At 36.0% G+C, this 20,872-nt stretch overlaps 1 protein-coding gene across 2 annotated transcripts in view; it reads right to left on the bottom strand.

Moving 5' to 3' along the window:
• The window catches only part of DYNC2H1 (dynein cytoplasmic 2 heavy chain 1), a 395,644-nt gene that overhangs the window by 224,947 nt on the left and 149,825 nt on the right, over nt 1-20,872 (bottom strand). For both annotated transcript variants that reach the window (XM_070384345.1, XM_005887860.3), the window contains exons 59-63: nt 20,360-20,481; nt 16,140-16,226; nt 13,185-13,311; nt 10,741-10,882; nt 10,054-10,163 (exon numbers count right to left, since the gene is read on the bottom strand). In XM_070384345.1, coding sequence (XP_070240446.1) covers nt 10,054-10,163; nt 10,741-10,882; nt 13,185-13,311; nt 16,140-16,226; nt 20,360-20,481 — 588 coding nt within the window. The remainder of the gene's footprint in view (nt 1-10,053; nt 10,164-10,740; nt 10,883-13,184; nt 13,312-16,139; nt 16,227-20,359; nt 20,482-20,872) is intronic.

Genomic DNA, 20,872 nt, shown 5'->3' with positions numbered 1-20,872 from the left:
TTTTAAAATACACAAGTCATTCCCTAAACTTTAGATATTCTGTGGTTGAATAAACGAAGTAAGAGCTAATCATAAAAGTATTGCTGAAATAATCAGTGATATAAGTATTTATATTTTAAGACTAATTTTTCTAAAGTAGTATACATAATTACTATTACAAAAGGATTATCCTAGAAGAGAAAATTACATAAGATGATTGGTTAAGATCTAACGAACTATGAACTAAATTCATTACTTCACACCTTGTGCTAATTAAACTCTGAAATAAACATAAAATTAGAAAACTACATACACATGCCATTCAGAAAATGAAAGGAAGCCAATTATATATTTATATATCTTTACATATATACTTACCTATATAAAGCCAATTATATATTTATGTATATTTACATATATTTAAGTTGATCATATATCATAAATATATGATAAATTTTAAACCATCTAATAGTCATTGTTACCTAGCAAATCAGATTTAAATAACAACTGACCCAATTTTTCTTAAATTTTCACATTTATTTGAAAAACATAATTCAGTTACAGGATATAAGCATAAGATAACACATGAGGGATGGTATGGGGAGGGAGGAGGGGGGAGGGTTCAGGATGGGGAACACATGTATACCTGTGGTGGATTCATTTTGATATTTGGCAAAACTAATACAATTATGTAAAGTTTAAAAATAAAATAAAATTAACTGTAAAAAAAAAAAAAGATAACACATGAGGGTAACAGTAAAGTAAAGACTTAGAACTGGGGTAGTTCTAATAAGGACACAGATTTTTCCTTACTGGCATCTCAAGGGGGAGGGGGATGGTGGGATAACATGCCCTGGAGATCAACAGCATTTATCTGCGATGATGCTGAAAACTGCCAACACACAGTTATAATAAAGAGTTGACTGACTCTAAAACAGCTTTATTACTGTTTTAAAATTCTCTCTAAATATTGCAGCCTCTTTTTACCTGTATCCAGAGGGGAGCACTAACACCACGAATCCCCCAGTGTTACCCCACTATATGATCTTCACCCAGCATCCACTTCTGGAGGCTTCACTTACTGCTCTACCACATACATGTGCAATTGCAAGCAAAATAACATGGCTAGTAAACCTCTTAAGTATTGCACACTAGGTTTTAGATGTCATTTTATGCCAGCATTCAATAGCAAACATTCCACAAGTAAACTAGATTTTGCTTAACTACAAAAATAATTATTTTAAATTTTAAAAAGTTCTTACCCATGATTTCAAGCCAATGATCTGAAGCAGTTAAAAAGAGAATAAGATAATGTTTCAAAAAATCATGTATTTAGCACAGAAAATACGCCTAAGAATTTCAAAGAACAGTTACAAGTTTGTGTTCATCTTATTTATACTTCTTCAGAGACACAGAGAAGACCTCTAAGGAATATTTTAGGTGTGTGTTCCATGATTAAATGTGGTCAAATTCTACATTTAACAAATTATAGATCCAAAAATGCTGAGCTTTCATTCATTCATGCTATTCATTCATCTACCATATAATGCAGGGGATACAAAAATTAACAAAATACATTCCCTCACCCTTACTGGCTACCATCCAATAAAGAAGCAAAAAATGAAAAAATTTTTTAAATCAAAGATAACTCAAAATTATATAAGTGGATAGTAAGTGAAGTTAAGGGAAGCTGCTGGGAAGCAATTCAAGTCAAACTAGATTAAAAAAGATAGGACTTAGCCAGGCAAAGAAGTTAAAAAATAAAAAGCAAATTTGGTCCAGACAACAGCATGATTGAGAGAAGAGTGAAAAGCCTGGGAGTATCTGGAAAACCACCAGTGACTTAGTATAGTTGGAGTAAAAAGTACAGGTATTTTTGTTATTTTTGAAATTTTATACATTGACTCTTTTGGCTTCTTGCAATAAATTATCAATATAAATAGTGATGGCCAAAAAAAAGTTTAGGCAAAGATGATGCATATAAAATGGTAGGAGTAATCAGAGGTCTTTCTGATCGTAAAGATCATGCCATGTTTAAGGATAATGAAATTTTTCTTTGCAGGTAATGAGCTGTCACTGAAATATATTATTCAAGGAATTGTTATGATCAGATTAACATTTTAGGAGAATCAGTCCAATAACAATGAAGGAACTGATACTGGGGGCAAGGAACCAACTGCTATTATGATATATTTACCACAACATGAGGTAGGCCTGAGTGAAGCCACTGGCAGCAGGCGTGGCTGCAACAGAATGAATTCAGGACACATTTGAGAGACAGATTTGAGAAGACTGGCTGAGTAATTAACTGAATGAACAATTAAAGAGACATAGCTAAGAATGATTTGCAGTCTGCATTACTAGACCAAGACAGTGACATCTCCAGCATTAGGAAACAGAAGAGAAGCAGGTTATAATAAGTCAGGGAGGAAGAGAAACAATTATTAGAGAACACAGCTACCTTTACCTAGCATGCATGCCCCAATCATGCATTTCCCACAGGATTATCAATCTTCCAGAACTGCATACAAGGGGTGAGCAAGTGATTCAAACTAATCAATAAGAAACTTTTGTTAAGGACTGACATAAATAATAGAAAGGATGGTAAGCGATATCTTTAGTCTGAGAACATAAACTGCGATAATGGTAAAACCCACAAGTCATCAATGTCTATCAATAACACATGGCAGAACCTATCTAAGAATAAATCCATCTAAGAATATCAAAGAATAAATCCATCTCTTAAGATGGAGGAAAGAGAGAGAGAGATGTTCTGGTAATATCATTTGAATCCTGAAGCTAGTTTTAAAAAGTTATATTTACACCTACAAATATGATTGCAAAGTGGATTTTGGCTCATGTAGTGTTAAGGGTATTGCCCGAAAATAGTGGAAATCAATGTACAAATCCTCCCATGATAGCAAATACAGCCCCTATTGATAGTACATAATGGAAGTGTGCGACAACATAATGTGTGTCACGGAGAACAATATCAAGGGCAGAGTTGGCTAGAACAATTTGGGTCAAGCCTCCTACTGTAAAAAGGAACCTTTTGAACATCTCAGTTACTTTAAAGCATAAATTACTTTTTAAAAAGAAAATGTATTATATATACTTGGCCACTGATTCTAAACTTAAAAAAAAAAATTTTTTTAATGATTAAAGACAAAGTTTGAACTGCATACAAAAGTCCAGAAAATAGTATCTAATAGGAAATTAGAACTACAGATCAGGAGCTCAGAACAGAAGTCAAATGCTAGAGACACATGATATCAATTTTAATTCTTCTCTTCTTGGGGGAAAAAAAGATTAGTTAGGGGACATTTTTGAAAGCGATTTTTTTCTTCCACTTTTACTGAGATATAATTGACAATCATGTGTAAGTTAAGATGTACAAAACAATGATTTCACTTACATGTATCATGAAATGATGGTCACAGTAAATTTAGTGAATATCCATAATACCATACAGGTGCAAAATAAAGAAATAGTTTTTTTTTTCCTTGCAATGAGAACTCTTAGGATTTCATCTCTAAGCAACTTTCATATATAATCTACAGCAGTGGTAATAATATTTATCATGTTGTACATAATGTCCCTAGTGCTTATTTATTTTATACTTGAAAGTTTGTACCTTCTGACTTTCATCCAATAAGAAAGAAACTACTTTTGAAACATTTATAAAACTACAACTTTATTTTTATTTTTAATAAGCACAAATGGGGTAAGGATAGAAATATTTTGTAAATAGAACTAAAATTCATCTTTTGATAACATAAGGAGAATTACAGTAATGGAAATAACACGAAATAAATAAGTTAAAACATATACAGAACCATAAACACATATCTCTCAAAGGCAATCTTACAGCATAGACTGGCTAGGCAGCAATGCTTGAATCTTGGCTTTACCTTTAGACAGCTCTGTGACCTTAAACAAGAAACTTAACAACTGACAAACAACTAATCTCAAAAATATACAAGCAACTCCTACAGCTCAACTCCAGAAAAATAAATGACCCAATCAAAAAAGGGCCAAAGAACTAAATAGACATTTCTCCAAAGAAGACATACAGATGGCTAACAAACACATGAGAAGATGCTCAACATCACTCATTATCAGAGAAATGCAAATCAAAACCACTATGAGATACCATTTCATGTCAGTCAGAATGGCTGCAATCCATAAGTCTACAAGCAATAAATGCTGGAGAGGGTGTGGGAAAAAAGGGAACCCTCTTACACTGCTGGTGGGAATGCAAACTAGTACAGCCACTCTGGAGAACAGTGTGGAGATTCCTTAAAAAACTGGAAATAAAACTACCTTATGATCCAGCAATCCCACTGCTGGGCATACACACTGAGGAAACCAGAAGGGAAAGAGACACGTGTACCCCAATGTTCATCGCAGCACTGTTTATAACAGCCAGGACATGGAAGCAACCTAGAAGTCCATCAGCAGATGAATGGATAAGAAAGCTGTGGTACATATATACAATGGAGTATTACTCAGCCATTAAAAAGAATACATTTGAATCAGTTCTAATGAGGTGGATGAAACTGGAGCTTATTATACAGAGTGAAGTAAGCCAGAAAGAAAAACACCAATACAGTATACTAACGCATATATATGGAATTTAGAAAGATGGTAACAATAACCCTGTATACGAGACAGCAAAAGAGACACTGATGTATAGGACAGCCTTATGGACTCTGTGGGAGAGGGAAAGGGTGGGAAGATTTGGGAGAATGGCATTGAAGCATGTATAATATCATGTATGAAACGAGTCACCAGTCCAGGTTCGATGCACAATACTGGATGCTTGGGCCTGGTGCACTGGGACGACCCAGAGGGATGGTATGGGGAGGGAGGTGGGAGGAGGGTTCAGGATGGGGAACACATGTATACCTGTGGCGGATTCATTTCGGTATTTGGCAAAACTAACACAATATTGTAAAGTTTAAAAATAAAATAAAATTAAAAAATAAATAAATAAAATTGTGTAAATTCAAAAAAAAAAAAAAAAGAAACTTAACCCTCCTGCATCTCAACTTCCTTATCTACAAAAGGATAATATGTGTACCTAAAGGACAGAAATGGTATGGACCTAACAGAAGCAGAAGATATTAAGAAGAGGTGGCAAGAATATACGGAGGAACCGTACAAAAAAGATCTTCATGACCCAGATAATCACGATGGTGTGATCACTCACCTAGAGCCAGACATCATGCAATGTGAAGTCAAGTGGGCCTTAGGAAGCATCACTATGAACAAAGCTGGTGGAGGTGATGGAATTCCAGCTGAGTATTTCAAATACTAAAAGATGATGCTGTACTCAATATACAAGCAAATCTGAAGAACTCAGCAGTGGCCACAGGACTGGAAAAAGTCAGTTTCCATTCTAATCCCAAAGAAAGGCAATGCCAAAGAATGCTCAAACTACCACACAATTGCACTCATCTCACACACTAGCAAAGTAATGGTCAAAATTCTACAAGCCAGGCTTCAACAGTATGTGAACTGTGAACTTCCAGATGTTCAAGCTGGATTCAGAAAAGGCAGAGGAACCAGAGATCAAATTGCCAACATCCACTGGATCATCAAAAAAACAAGAGAGCTTCAGAAAAACACCTACTTCTGCTTTACTGACTATGCCAAAGCCTTGGACTGTGTGGATCACAGAAAACTGTGGAAAATTCTTAAAGAGAGGGAATACCACAACACCTGACCTGCCTCTTGAGAAATCTGTATGCAGGTCAAGAAGCAACAGTTACAAGTGGACATGGGAACAAACGACTGGTTGCAAATAGGGAAAGGAGTATGTCAAGGCTGTATACTGTCAGCCTGCTTATTTAACTTATATGCAGAGTACATCATGAGAAATGCTGGGCTGGATGAAGCACAAGATGGAATCAAGACTGCATGGAAAAATATCAATAACCCCAGATATGCAGATGACACCACATTTATGGCAGAAAGTGAAGAAGAACTAAAGCGCCGCTTGATGAAAGGGAAAGAGGAGAGTGAAAAAGTTGGCTTAAAACTCAACATTCTGAAAACTAAGGTCAGGCATCTGGTCTCATCACTTCATGGCAAATAGATGGAAACAGTGGAAACACTGACAGACTTTATTTTGGGGGACTCCAAAATCCCTGCAGACAGTCACTGCAGTCATGAAATTAAAAGACGCTTGCTCCTTGGAAGAAAAGTTATGGCCAACCTAGATCGCATATTAAAAACAGAGACATTACTTTGCCAACAAAGATTCATCTAGTCAAAGCTATGGTTTTTCCAGTAGTCATATATAGATGTGATATTTGGACTATAAAGAAAGCTGAGCATCAAGAATTGATGCTTTTGAAATATGATGTTGGAGAAGACTCTTGAGAGTTGCTTGGACTGCAAGGAGATCCAACCCGTCCATCCTAAAGGAAATCAGTCCTGAATATTCAATGGAAGGACTGATGTTGAAGCTGAAACTCCAATACTTTGGCCACCTGATGCAAAGAACTGACTAACGGGAAAAGACACTGATGCTGGGAAAAATTGAAAGCGGGAGAAGGAAGGGGACGACAGAGGATGAGATGGTTGGATGGCATCACCAACTCAATGACATGAGTTTGAGTAAACTTTGGGAGTTATTGATGACAGGGAGGCCTGGTGTGCTGCAGTACCTGGGGTCATAAAGAGTCAAAACGCGACTGAGTGACTGAAATGACTGACTGACTAAATAGGGTTGATTTGAAAATTAAATGAGTTAAGTATTTAAGTGCTTTACTTTTATTAATTTTTAAATAATAATATATGAACAAAATGGACTCCACACGTGGCTCAAAGGTAAAGAACCCTCCTGCCGATGCAGGAGACAGAGGAGATGCCACTTGGATCCCTGGATTTGGAGTATCAAAGGAAATGGCAACTCACTGCAGTATTCTTGCCTAGAAAATCCCATGAACAGAGGAGCCTGGCAGGCTATAGTTTATAGAGTGGCAAAGAGATGGAAACACCTGAGCAACTGAGCACACACAAGCAACACAGTATACGAAAGTGTTGATTATTATTATGTATCGGGGATTTAATGACAAAGGTTTGTCTCAATGTAATTTACAAGTCTATATTCTTTAGACTAATACCAAATTAGCTTGCATTTCCTCAACACGCAATAAATGGCAGGAGGGCAAAACATTCTCAGAAATGTGTAAGTGGTTTAAAGAAAACTAATTTGACACTGAACTGTCCATAAACAACAAAAAACAAATACCTAGTACATGTCTCCACAAGAAAAATTTACAATACTGTGAAATTTAAACCAAGAAAAATTTATAAACTGTGAAATTTAAATGAATCATATTTTCCATCTTCTTTCTGGATGCTCTTTACTCACACCTCTCCACAGTGTCTAATAGACATGTGCGTGCACGCTCAATCGCTCAGGCATGTCCTACTCTTGCAACCCCATAGACTGTAGCCACCAGGCTCCTCTGTCCACGAGATTCTCTAGGCAAGAACACTGGAGTGGGTTGCTATTTCCTTCTCCAGGGGATCTTCCCAACCCAGGGATCAAACCTGCGTCTCCTACGTCTCCTGAACCAGCAGGCGGATTCTTTACCACCGTGCCACCTGGGTCTCATACTCTCCATTTATCCCCTGAGTTTCACAAAAGTAGGAAGATCATAAAATCATCCAAAACAAATTTTTTTAATAATTACATCAGGATAACAGATGTAAATCATAGTCCAAGCAATCCAGGACATATGGTCACCGTGACCAAATTCTTCCCCTGCTCATCAAGGACACAGTCATAGAAGCCTTCTGCTAATGTAACAGAACTAATGGCCTTTGTTACAAGGCCAGTGGTAGATAATTATTTGACTATTTCCTCACCCAGACAACACATGTACTTCAATAGTTAACTGAACACAAATATGAGAACTCCAAAGCACCCTTTGTGATAACACAAAGGAATAATTTTGAACATACAAGGCACAAATAAGTAGTTAGCTTATAAGTGATGGAGTGGCTATAGGCCTTGAAACTGGGAAAGAGTGCCCTAAGAAAAGAATCTCTGAAAAGCTTTTTTATAGTTAAATGATACTTAATTCATCATATCTTGTCATTTTTTCTCAGAAAATACTCCCAGAACCACATCTTGTGAACACTGAGACATCTAATTTCATATCACATGGTAATGTTAATGAGTAGATGTTACAGAATTGTACTATCCAACCACACCCTCAACTACAACAGTTTATTTTAAACCTACTCCACTTTAGAACTCAGACAGAATGTTGAACACAATGGTAAGCTCATTTCAACAAAATAATTAATTAACTCTAACAAAATTTTCCAGATGGTTTTGTTTTGTCATGCTGTTTTAGTCGCTCAGTTGTGTCCAATTCTTTGTGACTCTATGGACTGTAGCCCACCAGGCTCCTCTGTCAATGGGGATTCTCCAGGTAAGGTATCCTGGAGATAAGGTAAGATACCCCCTCCAAGGTATCTACCCAACCTAGGGACTGAACCCAGGTCTCCTGCATTGCAGGTGGATTCTTTACCAGCTGAGCCACCAAGAAAGCCCAAGAATACTGGAGTGGGTAGCCTATCCCTTCTCCAGGGGATCTTCCTGACCCAGTAATCAAACTAGGGTCTCCTGCATTTCAGACATATTCTTTACCAGCTGAGCTACCAGGGAAGCCCTTTGTTTTGTCAAATAAATGCGTATGTGCCTATAAGAAAGCTGGCAATATTAAATACAAAGTGTACTAAGCTTGTTATGAAAATTAACTTCAAAGACAACATTTACCAAATTTATCATGAAAGACAAATTCAGAATAGAAAAGTAAATATTTTCACTTACTATTATTAGAAAAACAAAAACAATTGTGATAAAATTTTTTTCTAAAGATCTCTGATTTCTTATGGAATAAGAAAGAAAAATCTTAATCTTTTAAAATCTTCAAACAACTGCTTTCTTGGAATACTGAAAATGAAGAAGCAACTATGAAACCTTGGGAAAAGAATACCAAACATGATAAAAAGTACTAGGCTATAATGAGTATATACACATTTAGAGTTCCAGATTTGTAATTCTAGTGTGAAAAATGATAAAAATGTTTAAAAAATAAAGCCAAATATAATTAAAAGAAGGTAAAATTGTTTAATATTTGTTCAGTGACTCTTATACTACTAGTAAGACTCCAATGTAATGAGTCAAAGTAGAGTCAGTTGATAGGTGAATAAAACAATAAATTACATGGGAATAAACAGGGACCCCAATATGAATCTTATAATAATATGACTTACACTCCCTAAGGAGAAGCATTTAGGATAAAGAAATGGTGTGTGGACAGAGAAAAGAGTTGTAGAGTAAAAGAAAATACTAGTAATATAAACTATTCAGATAAAAAGAATAGAAAAAAATGAAACATATTTTCAAGAGGCACAAGTTATCTTTCAAATTCTATATCAGAAAGGTAAATTAAATCAATGGTAAAAATTCAACTTCATACAAAGAAATGATTTGCTTGTACACAAGGTTTTGAATTTAGTTTTCACATTCACTGCTAATTGAGGCATAATAGTTTCAATTCTAAATAATGACTTCTGGGAAACACACACTATAGAAAAGGAAAATTTTCCAAAATATGCACATGATCATCTTCAATTTATAACCCAAACTTACCTATCTTCATTCTGCATAACTTTGTTTATAAAACAAAATGAAATAAAAGTATAAAATTTTTTTAAAAATATACTTTAGATGGAAGAACTATACAGCCAAATAAATCAAGTATCCCTAAAATGTTTCTATTCATATTAGGAAGTTCAATTAATAATATTCAGCCATCAAAATAATACCATTTTAATTTATAATTTTATATGAGATAAAAATAAATTACACTAAAAATTGTAGAGTTGCTAACTGAATCATAAATGGGTTTTTGTTAGGAAAATATTTTTACTTTTAGGTAACTAAAGACTAACTGTGAAAGCTTAAGGATTTTAAGAAGTTACTTCCTGGAGCAAGCTTCAAAAGGAACATTTCTAATGAGAAAAGTTAAGTAGATTAATTACCTGTAAGATAACAAGAGCATTTTCTATGGAAAGGTCATCTGATGGTAGGCCCTCACTTTTCCAAATTAACTGTTCACTTTCAGTACAAAGAAATCTCCTCAGATCAAATTCTGAAAAATTAAAGATATCAGTGATACTAAATAATAATCTTGTGATTGATGAAGAAAAGAGAATAAAACTATTTAAAATATACTCCAACAAAAGTCCAATGATCATTCTTAATATTCAATCCATCCTTCTGCATTTAGTACCAGAAGTTAAAGAGAAAAAAAAAAATTAATGATGTAAAGAAATGAAACAACTGAATTAGTTTTCTTCTATTAAATAAATGTTTCACAACTATATTAATTTATAAAAAAACACAAAATTCACAAAGAATTTTGGAATTCCTACATCTCATTTTACCATATGAAATCGGTGTAAAAATTAATAAATTTGTTTAAGTGCATTCATACAATATCAAAATAATTCAGTGGTCTCAGTTTGAAAAGTGATTTTAGGGGGACAAGAGTCATCATAATAGATCGATTCTCAGAACATTCGTAGAATTTAGCAAATTAAGCACTTATGGTATCCATTAACTTACAGAAAGTTTTCCTAATCTTAAAAAAAGTAAAATGACAAAAATCAAAAGATATGCTTTTCATATACTGAAACCTCAAATTGATGATTTAACTAAATACAAACTTTCAAGACCAGTGAACTTGGTCCATGCTTCCAAACAGGTTTTTCTCAGACCCTCAGGAGCAGCAGAAAGATATGTAATAAAGGCAGCAGCTAGTTGAGCTCTTTTAGGAAGAGTAGCTAATTCTTCTGTGATCTCTGCAACCTGAAAAAGAGAGAAAGAGAGAGAGAGATGGATATGTCCTAAGAGGAAAAAAAAAAAAGCTTCAAAAATTCAAGCTTCGTTACTAGGAAAAAATCATTCATTGGTTTAAAGTAATTACCTATCTTAAATACAATTTTCAAAATATAAAAATACCAGCAAGACCTTAGATCTTGCTGTGATATTAAAACAATGTATGATATAAGCATCTGAATGCAGAGTTCCAAAGAATAGCAAGGAGAGATAAGAAAGCCTTCCTCAGTGATCAATGCAAAGAAATAGAGGAAAACAACAGAATGGGAAAGACTAGAGATCTCTTCAAGAACATTAGAGATACCAAGGGAACATTTCATGCAAAGATGGGCTCGACAAAGGACAGAAATGGTATGGACCTAACAGAAGCAGAAGATATTAAGAAGAGGTGGCAGGAATACACAGAAGAACTGTACAAAAAGATCTTCACGACCAAGATAATCACGATGGTGTGATCACTCACCTAGAGCCAGACATCCTGGAATGTGAAGTCAAGTGGGCCTCAGAAAGCATCACTACGAACAAAGCTAGTGGAGGTGATGGAATTCCAGTTGAGCTATTTCAAATCCTGAAAGATGATGCTGTGAAAGTGCTGCACTCAATATGCCAGCAAATTTGGAAAACTCAGCAGTGGCCACAGGACTGGAAAAGGTCAGTTTTCATTCCAATCCCAAAGAAAGACAATGCCAAAGAATGCTCAGACTACTGCACAATTGCACTCATCTCATACACTAGCAAACTGATGCTCAAAATTCTCCAAGCCAGGCTTCAGCAATACATGAACCGTGAACTTCCAGATGTTCAAGCTGGTTTCAGAAAAGGCAGAGGAACCAGAGATCAAATTGCCAACATCCGCTGGATCATCAAAAAAGCAAGAAGAGTTCCAGAAAAACATCTATTTCTGTTTGATTAACTATGCCAAAGCCTTTGACTGTGCGGATCACAATAAACTGTGTAAAATTCTGAAAGAGATGGGAATACCAGACCACCTGATCTTCCTCTTGAGAAACCTATATGCAGGTCAGGAAGCAACACTTAGAACTGGACATGGAACAACAGACTGGTTCTAAATAGGAAAAGGAGTACGTCAAGACTGTATATTGTCACCCTGCTTATTTGTACTCTGCTTATATGCAGAGTACATCATGAGAAACACTAGACTGGAAGAAGCACAGGCTGAAATCAAGATTGCCGGGAGAAATATCAATAACATCAGATATGCAGATGACACCACCCTTATGGCAGAAAGTGAAGAGGAACTAAAAAGCCTCTTGATGAAAGTGAAAGTGGAGAGTGAAAAAGTTGACTTAAAGCTCAACATTCAGAAAACGAAGATCATGGCATCTGGTCCCATCATTTCATGGGAAATAGATGGAGAAACAGTGTCAGACTTTATTTTTCTGGGCTCCAAAATCACTGCAGATGGTGACTGCAGCCATGAAATTAAAAGACACTTACTCCTTGGAAGAAAAGTTATGACCAACCTAGACAGCATATTAAAAAGCAGAGTCATTACTTTGCCAACAAAGGTCCGTCTAGTCAAGGCTATGGTTTTTCCAGTGGTCATGTATAGATGTAAAAGTTGGACTGTGAAGAAAGCTGAGCGCCAAAAAATTGATGCTTTTGAACTGTGGTGTTGGAGAAGACTCTTGAGAGTCCCTTGGACTGCAAGGAGATCCAACCAGTCCATTCTGAAGGAGATCAGCCCTGAATATTCATTGGAAAGGACTGATGCTGAAGCTGAAACTCCAATACTTTGGCCACCTGATGCGAAGATCTGACTCATTTGAAAAGACCCTGATGCTGGCAAAGATTGAAGGTGGGTTTAGAAGGGGACGACAGAGGATGAGATGGTTGAATGTGTCACTGACTTGTTGGACGTGAGTTTGAGTAAGCTCCAGGAGTTGGTAATGGACAAGGAGGCCTGGTGCGCTGCAGTCCGTGGGTTCGCAGAGTTAGACACGACTGAGTAACTGAACTGAACTGATCTCCCCTAACTAAAAGAGGAATGGGTTGCTTTGTCTAAAATCCATCCATATAAAGGTATTGCGCTTAAAGATTAATTCATAACAGGGCCATTAATCTAGATCATTTATCCTAAGCCGACTAAAAGTTAATGGATATTTTTCCTTTTCATTTTTGTTAGCAAATACATCGTAGATTTCCTGTGTCTTAAACAATGCTTCTTTATGGCCATGGACTGTATCATGGGGTCGCAAAGAGTGCGGCAGGACTGAGAGACTTTCACTTCACTGCGTGAGCGCAAACAAACCTGTGCATTCCATCTCCTGTGTTCTCTATCCAGCTGATTAATTAAGACTTCTGCAGCTTTAATTGTTTCTTGTGCTTTGCTTACTTCAGCTTCAAGTTTGGCAGCTTCTGAAGTCCTGCTCTGAAATCTATGAAAACATTAAAATTTAATTAAAGACAGTCAGATTTAAGATAGATTTAATACATTATGCTTAGGTAGTAAAGTGAACTTTTATACTACAATTTTAATTAACTATAATATTGATAATATTTGCATATAAAATATCATTAATATAATAGACATGATACCAATGCTTACATTTAAAGGGGAATATTCTCACAGGGTTGTGATATCCTGCTATATTATGTATAAACATCACTATGACATTCAAAGTTCCTGTCATAAGATTGATCTAATTTGTCTTTTCAGTTTTATTTGATTTTATTTAGTCCAGTAAAACTAGATGTCAACATCAGAAGAATTGTATATTCTCAAGCAATGCACTATCTTTCATCTGCCATGACTGTCAATGGGCTGTTCCATGATCCAGCTCCTTCCTTATACCTACCTCACCCCTCATTCTAACTCCCACAAATACACATCTATCAAAATTACAAATAAAATTTTAAAACTCACATCAAATATTCATCCCATTAGATATATTCTCTCCCTATGTGCCCAACTGCCAAAGTTTAAAACTTCTTTTTATTTTCCTTAAAAATACTTGTACAAATTTATTATTTTACTAAATATAATAGCAGATTCCATATAATTACTTAGTCCTTCAACAAATATATAAGTGCCTTCAAAATGCCGAGGACTGGACTTCCCCGGCAGCCCAGTGGTTGAGAATCTGCCTGCCGATGCAGGCGACACAGGTTCAGTTCCTGGTCCAGGAAGACCCCACATGCTGGGAGGCAACTAACCCTGTGCACCACAACTGCTGAGGTCCACACACTCTACAGCCCACAGGCCGCAACCACATCACAACTAGAGAGCAGCCCGTGCTGGCTGCAACTGGAGAATACCCACGGATAGCTACAGAGACCCAGCCCGGCCACAGATAAATAATACATAAAAGAGCACACACAGGACTGTGCTGATTCCAGGAACAGTTCAGAATAAGTGCTATAATCCTCTTTTTATAAATATGGAGACTTGGATCCAAACAGATTATTGCACAGGTCCTGCCAGTAGTAAGTAGAGGACCTAAAATTCACATATGGGTGTGCTATTAAGTTGCAGGCCCTCTATTCTTTATTGCCTCTCTAAGTGCCCTGTTCTTCCCTCCCCCAGAAATAAGACTCTAGGAGTCACTTGTCCAATATGGCAGCCATATGTGGCTATCTAAATTTAAATTAATTAAAATTAAAAATCCAGTTCCTCAGTCATATTATCCACAGTCCTCAATCATATTATTCAGGAGGTTTTCATAATAATCCTCCCAAAATACAAGTAATATGATGCAGTGACTAAGAAAAGGAACTTAAAGGAGTCAGACAAATATAGGATCTAATGCTTGCTTAGTCATTTACTACTTGTTCAACTTAAGCAAACCTTTCTAATCTTTAGCGTTCTAATCGCAAATTATGTAAGAATATCCACCTCTCAATATTGTTCTAGATGCTAAAAACATGTATATGTAAAGTGCCTAGGACAACATCTGACACGTGCAAAGGGCTAACAAATGGAGTTAAAACACTGGTACTATAAGCTAACTACTCAATAAATATTTGATAATCACTTTAGTATGATTAAGTACTGATTCTGAGCATGTAATATTGAAAAGAACATATCATTTTCCTTATCCTGCTCTAATTAATTGGGGCTTCCCTGGTGGCTCAGACGGTAAAGCATCTGCCTGCAATGTGGGAGACCCAGGTTCGATCCCTGGGTCGGGAAGATCCCCTGGAGAAGGCAATCGCAATCCACTCCAGTACTCTTCCCTGGAAAATCCTGTGGACGGAGGAGCCTGATAGGCTACAGTCCATGGGGTCGCAAAGAGTCAGACACGACTGAGCGACTTCACTTTCACTCTAATTATATACCAGGAGGGAAATTATGTGATTTAATATCTATATGTCTAATACAAAAACATTCAGGAATATTAAAAACATTGAATTTATAGCTTTCACTATAGCTTTAATTTATGTATATTAAGTAAATATATATAAATGTAAATAGAGATGATTGTTTCCTGACTATATATAGAAAAAAAAATTAATAGATTTTAGTCTAATGGAACTTTTTCTTGGTACAGTGATGTGTATTTCTTCCATAAGAAAAAAAGGAAATGTAATACATGACTTAAAGAAAGTAGCAAGTGATAACATATGCTATAGTTAATGACACGTTCTCCAGTTTTCCAGTCTTTACAATTCTTAAATGAAAATGTTTCCATATTTGTAAGTCCCATACCAGTGTTTTTTTTGTCCTATATTAAAAACAATCACAGGAACAAAGAGGTACATTAGGGCTTTAAGATTAATGCCTTTTATAAACAGTTTTTAGCTTTGAGTATATTTGCATGAAGGAATATTTTTAATATCAAAAAGAGCAAAACTAAAAAGATAAAACATTTTTAACACGATCATGTACCATTCACAATTCCAGACTATGGAACAAGTAGTACTGTAGCATCATCTGCAATACAGAAGTCTAAAATGCTGAGGTCCAATTAATAAAGAAGTAGGAATACCAAATGTAAACACTTCCAGCATTAACACAGTACATTCACTTCTTCCTGCTCAGTTTTCCATTGCTTAGAAATATACACAGTGATAGCTATACAAATGGAAACTTATTTTTGTTCTCATTAAACTTTTTAAAAGGAATACACTATTATTTTATAACATTCACCATTTTAAAGTGATAAATCAAAAAATTAATATATTAATTATAACAGTTTTTTAAAACTTAAGTATCAACTGTGGTAAGTTTTCAAATACTCAAAATATATTTCAAAACTTAACTTACTTTTCTTTGAGTTCTGATACTTTCTGACCAACAGAATTAAGAAGTTCTTCTAGTTTCCTTTTTCTATCTTCAGTTTTCTGCAAATTTCTAAAATATAATTCAATTTCATAGAAGTCACTCTAGTTATCAACAAAAAGCAGGAACAGCACTGTAAAATATAATCTTGCAGTAAACAAATGACAATGAAAATTGTCAATAATTCACTAATTTTAATACTTTCATTTAGAATTTTATTTGAAAAGCAATGCTAAAGTTAAAAGTGTATTCTCTGACCTAACCACATCACTTCCAGGAATCTACATTTTAAAACACTTGTGCAAACAGATTTCTGGATAAAAATGGCTGGATGGCATCACCAACTCGATGCACGTAAGTTTGGGTGAACTCCGGAAGTTGGTGATGGACAGGGAGGCCTGGCGTGCCTGCGATTCATGGGGTCGCAAAGAGTAGGACACGACTGACCGACTGAACTGAAGAGAATGTTAAAATGAACACAGATTCCAAATATGTTTTAGCTTCTGATAGACTGTGGATAAGTATGTGACACAAAAACAAAAAAGAAAAAAATCAACTGAAAAAAAAAAGGCAATAATTAAGAATAACAAATAGTATACAAGAAAGGAAATATACTCACAAAATAGTATTTAAGTTATAAAAATAATTAATCACAATAATATAAATAGTATGATTTGACATGAAAATTTCATGTATTATATTGAGAAAAATAAGAGACTTATTTAAGCAGCTAATATCTTCTTGTCTAGAGTAAGAAAGAAAATACCAAAAATTGAACAATGCAGAAAATGACATACTTCTTAGTTCACATTCAGAACGAAAGAGATAAAATATAACACTAACTCAGTAACAAATTGAAAGTTTAAGCCCCTAAAGTCATTAAATTTTTCCCACACCTGCCAGATAATATTTTAGAAAATATATGCTAAAAATTTTTCAAAAACTTAGAGAAAAATGATATATTAGCACTAAATTTCTAGAAAGCTCTTCAAGAATATTAGAGATACCAAAGGAACATTTCATGCAAAGAAGGGCTCTTTACTTCCTGCAAACAAATGACAGAAATGGTATGGACCTAACAGAAGCAGAAGATATTAAGAAGAGGTAGCAAGAATACATAGAAGAACTATGCAAAAAAGATCTTCATGACCTAGATAATCACGATGGTGTGATCACTCACCTAGAGCCAGACATCCTGGAATATGAAGTCAAGTGGGCCTTAGGAAGCATCACTACAAACAAAGCTAATGGAGGCAATGGAATTCCAGCTGAGCTATTTCAAATTCTAAAAGATGATGCTGTGAAAGTGCTGCACTCAATATGCCAGCAAATTTGGAAAACTCAGCAGTGGCCACAGGACTGGAAAAGGTCAGTTTTCATTCCAATCCCAAAGAAAGGCAATGCCAAAGAATGCTCAGACTACTGCACAATAGCACTCATCTCACACACTAGCAAAGTAATGCTCAAAATTCTCCAAGCCAGGCTTCAACAGTATGTGAACTATGAACTTCCAGATGTTCAAGCTAGATTTAGAAAGTTAGAGGAAGCAGATCAAATTGCCAACATATGTTGGATCACTGAAAAAGCAAGAGAGTTCCAGAAAAAAAATACTACCTCTGGTTTACTGAATAAGCCAAAGCCTTTGGATGGATCACAACAAATGCTGTGGAAATGCTTAAAGAGATGGGAATACCAGATCATCTCACCAGCCTCCTGAGAAAATATATGCAGGTCAAGAAGCAACAGTTAAAACTGGACATGGAACAACAGACTGGTTCCAAATTGGGAAATGAGTACGTCAAGGCTGTATATTGTCACCCTGCTTATTTAACTTATATGTAGAGTACATCATGTGAAATGCTGGGCTGGATGAAGCACAAGCTGGAATCAAGATTGCTGGAGGAAATATCAGTAACCTGAGAAATGCAGATGACACCACCCTTATGGCAGACAGTAAAGAAGAACTTAAGAGCCTCTTGATCAAAGTGAAAGAGAGTGAAAAAGCTGGCTTAAAACTCAACATTCAAAAAGCTAAGATCATGGCATCAGGTCTCATCACTTCATGGCAAATAAATGGGAAACAATAGAAAAAGTGAGAGATTTTATCTTCTTGGGCTCCAAAATCACTGCAGATGGTGATTGCAGCCATGAAATTAAAAGACGCTTGCTCCTTGGAAGAAAAGCTATGACAAACCTAGACAGCATATTAAAAAGCAGAGACATTCCTTTGCCAACAAAAGTCCGTCTAGTCAAATTATAGTTTTTCCAGCAGTCATGTATGGATGTGAGATTTGACCATAAAGAAAGCTGAGGGCTGAAGAACTGATGCTTTTGAACTGTGGTGTTGGAGAAGACTCTTGAGAGTCCCTTTGACTGCAAGGAGATCCAACCAGTCCATTCTAAAGAAAATCAGTCCTGATATTCATTGGAAAGACTGAGGCTGAAGCTAAAACTCCAGTACTTTGGCCACCTGATGCAAAGAACTAACTCATTTGAAAAGACCCTGATGCTGGGAAAGACTGAAGGTGGGAAGAGAAGGGGATGACAGAGGATGAGATGGTTGAGTGGCATCACCTCCTCAACAGACATGAGTTTGAGTAAGCTCCGGGAGTTGGTGATGGACAGGCAGCCTGGTATGCTGCAGTCCATGGGGTTGCAAAGAGTGGGACACTACTGAGTGACTGAACTGAACTGAAATTTCTAGAATTTACTTTTTGTACCTGAACTTTACAAAATAAAGTATTCCTTTACAAAATTTTGCTCTTTCTAAAGGAAATTCTCCCACTTTATCTATCCAACAACTTAATAGTAGGAAGAAAATGAGTTCATTCTGCTATCCATCTTTTAATTGCTTTTTCTTCATATTTTTGGTCTGTTTAACTCTTCACTTATTCATTTTTTTTCCTTTTTCTCTAATGATAAACAGTAACAACACTGTGTTCCTTTCAAGTGTACAGCACAGTGATGTCTCTAGTGATATACAGCTAAAATACTGTGTTACTTTCAGGTGTATAGCACAGTGATCCAGTTATTTTTTGCAAATTATATTCCATTTTAGTTTAAATGATATTGAATAAAATGTCCTGTGCTATATAATAGAACCGTTTGCTTGCCTATTTTATGTATGATTGTTTGTCTTTTAATAATGTACTCCTCATCTGTAAATAGTGCTACACCCCAGTGCAGTAACAGGACCAGACGCATGATCCTACATGATCCTACATGCATCTGGTCCTGTGCACACAGGACATGTGTGGCATGTTTCTACATGTTTCTATTGCATGGCAATAGAAAGGGAGAAGGTGGAAATGGTGACAGATTTCCTCTTCTTGGGCTCTAACATCACTGCAGATGGTGACTGCAGCCGTGAAATCAGACAATGTCACAGCTCCTGCGATGAAAAACCTAGACAGAGTATTGAAACGCAGAGACATTACTCTGCCGACAAAGGTCTGCAGAGTCAAGGCTATGGTCCTCCCAGTGGTCACGTACAGCTGTGAGAGCTGGACCATAAAGAAGGAGGAGCACCAAAGAATTGATACCTTTGAACTCTGGTGCTGGAGAAGACTCCTGAAAGTCCCTTGGACAGCAAGAAGATCAAACCAGTCAATCTTAAGGGAGATCAACCCTGAATACTCGTTGGAAGGACTGATGCTAAAGTTGAAGCTCCAATATTTTGGTCATCTGATGTGAACAGACAACTCACTGGAAAAGTCCCTGACGCTGGGAAAGATTGAGGCAGAAGAAGAGGGTGCCAGAGGATGAGATGACTGGATGGTGTCGCTGATGCAACAGATACGAACTTGGGGAGACTTCAGGAGAAAATGAGGGACAGGGAGGCCTGGAGCACTGCAGGCCATGCGGTCACAAAGCATGGGACATGACTGGGCTACTGAAAAACAACAACCCAATTATGTACAGATCTTTCTCGCAAGTTTTGTTATCTAACTATTCTGCCATTTTCTAATTAGTTTTCCATGATAATAGTTCCACGTGGAGATGTGGTTTTGATGTGTCTGTGGTTTAGATGAGGTGAACTCTACATTCTCCACTCCATTATCTGGATCTACATTCTTAATTTGTATTTAAATGACTCAGTGTTGTCAGCTGCCTTTTTAGATACAGACAATAAATAAATCCTAATAATATGTCATCAATTGATGAAAATGAAGGTTAGGGTTGTTTATATTTTATATTTAACTTACGATTCTAATCCTGCCTGTTCCGTTTCCAAAGGCTGAATTCGTTCCAAGACATGGGAGTACTGGACATTGGCTTTAACCCAGGCAGCTAAGGGAGCAGCTGCAGTACTGGCACGCTTAGCATTCTGAAAAACACATCAGAGATTATCCCACATCCTAACTTCACTTGAAATAAAGGTAAGGTTAATTCCAGTGTATTTTCTTTAAGCATCTGTTTAATAATTTAACCCAAATAATGAAGTTTTGGGTTTACAGCAAAAATAAAGTGAATTGCTGTTTTGATTAAGTAAAAAATATATAAACTATTTTTCCTTAAGAACAAATCTTTTTGAACCACATACAATCTTTAATACAACTCTATCATTCTATTGACATAAATAATTATTAGCCACATTTGTAATGAATACATGTGCCATCCACAACAATCTTCAAGCTCCATTTCTTTCTCTTCAATACAAAGAATTGATCTTTATTAGATAAAACCACTGCTGAAACAACTGCTATCGGCATCAAGAA

The sequence above is a fragment of the Bos mutus genome, chromosome 15, assembly GCF_027580195.1.
Source record: "Bos mutus isolate GX-2022 chromosome 15, NWIPB_WYAK_1.1, whole genome shotgun sequence".
NCBI classification, from domain to species: Eukaryota; Metazoa; Chordata; class Mammalia; order Artiodactyla; family Bovidae; genus Bos; species Bos mutus.
This window is presented reverse-complemented; position numbering and strand designations above follow the sequence as displayed.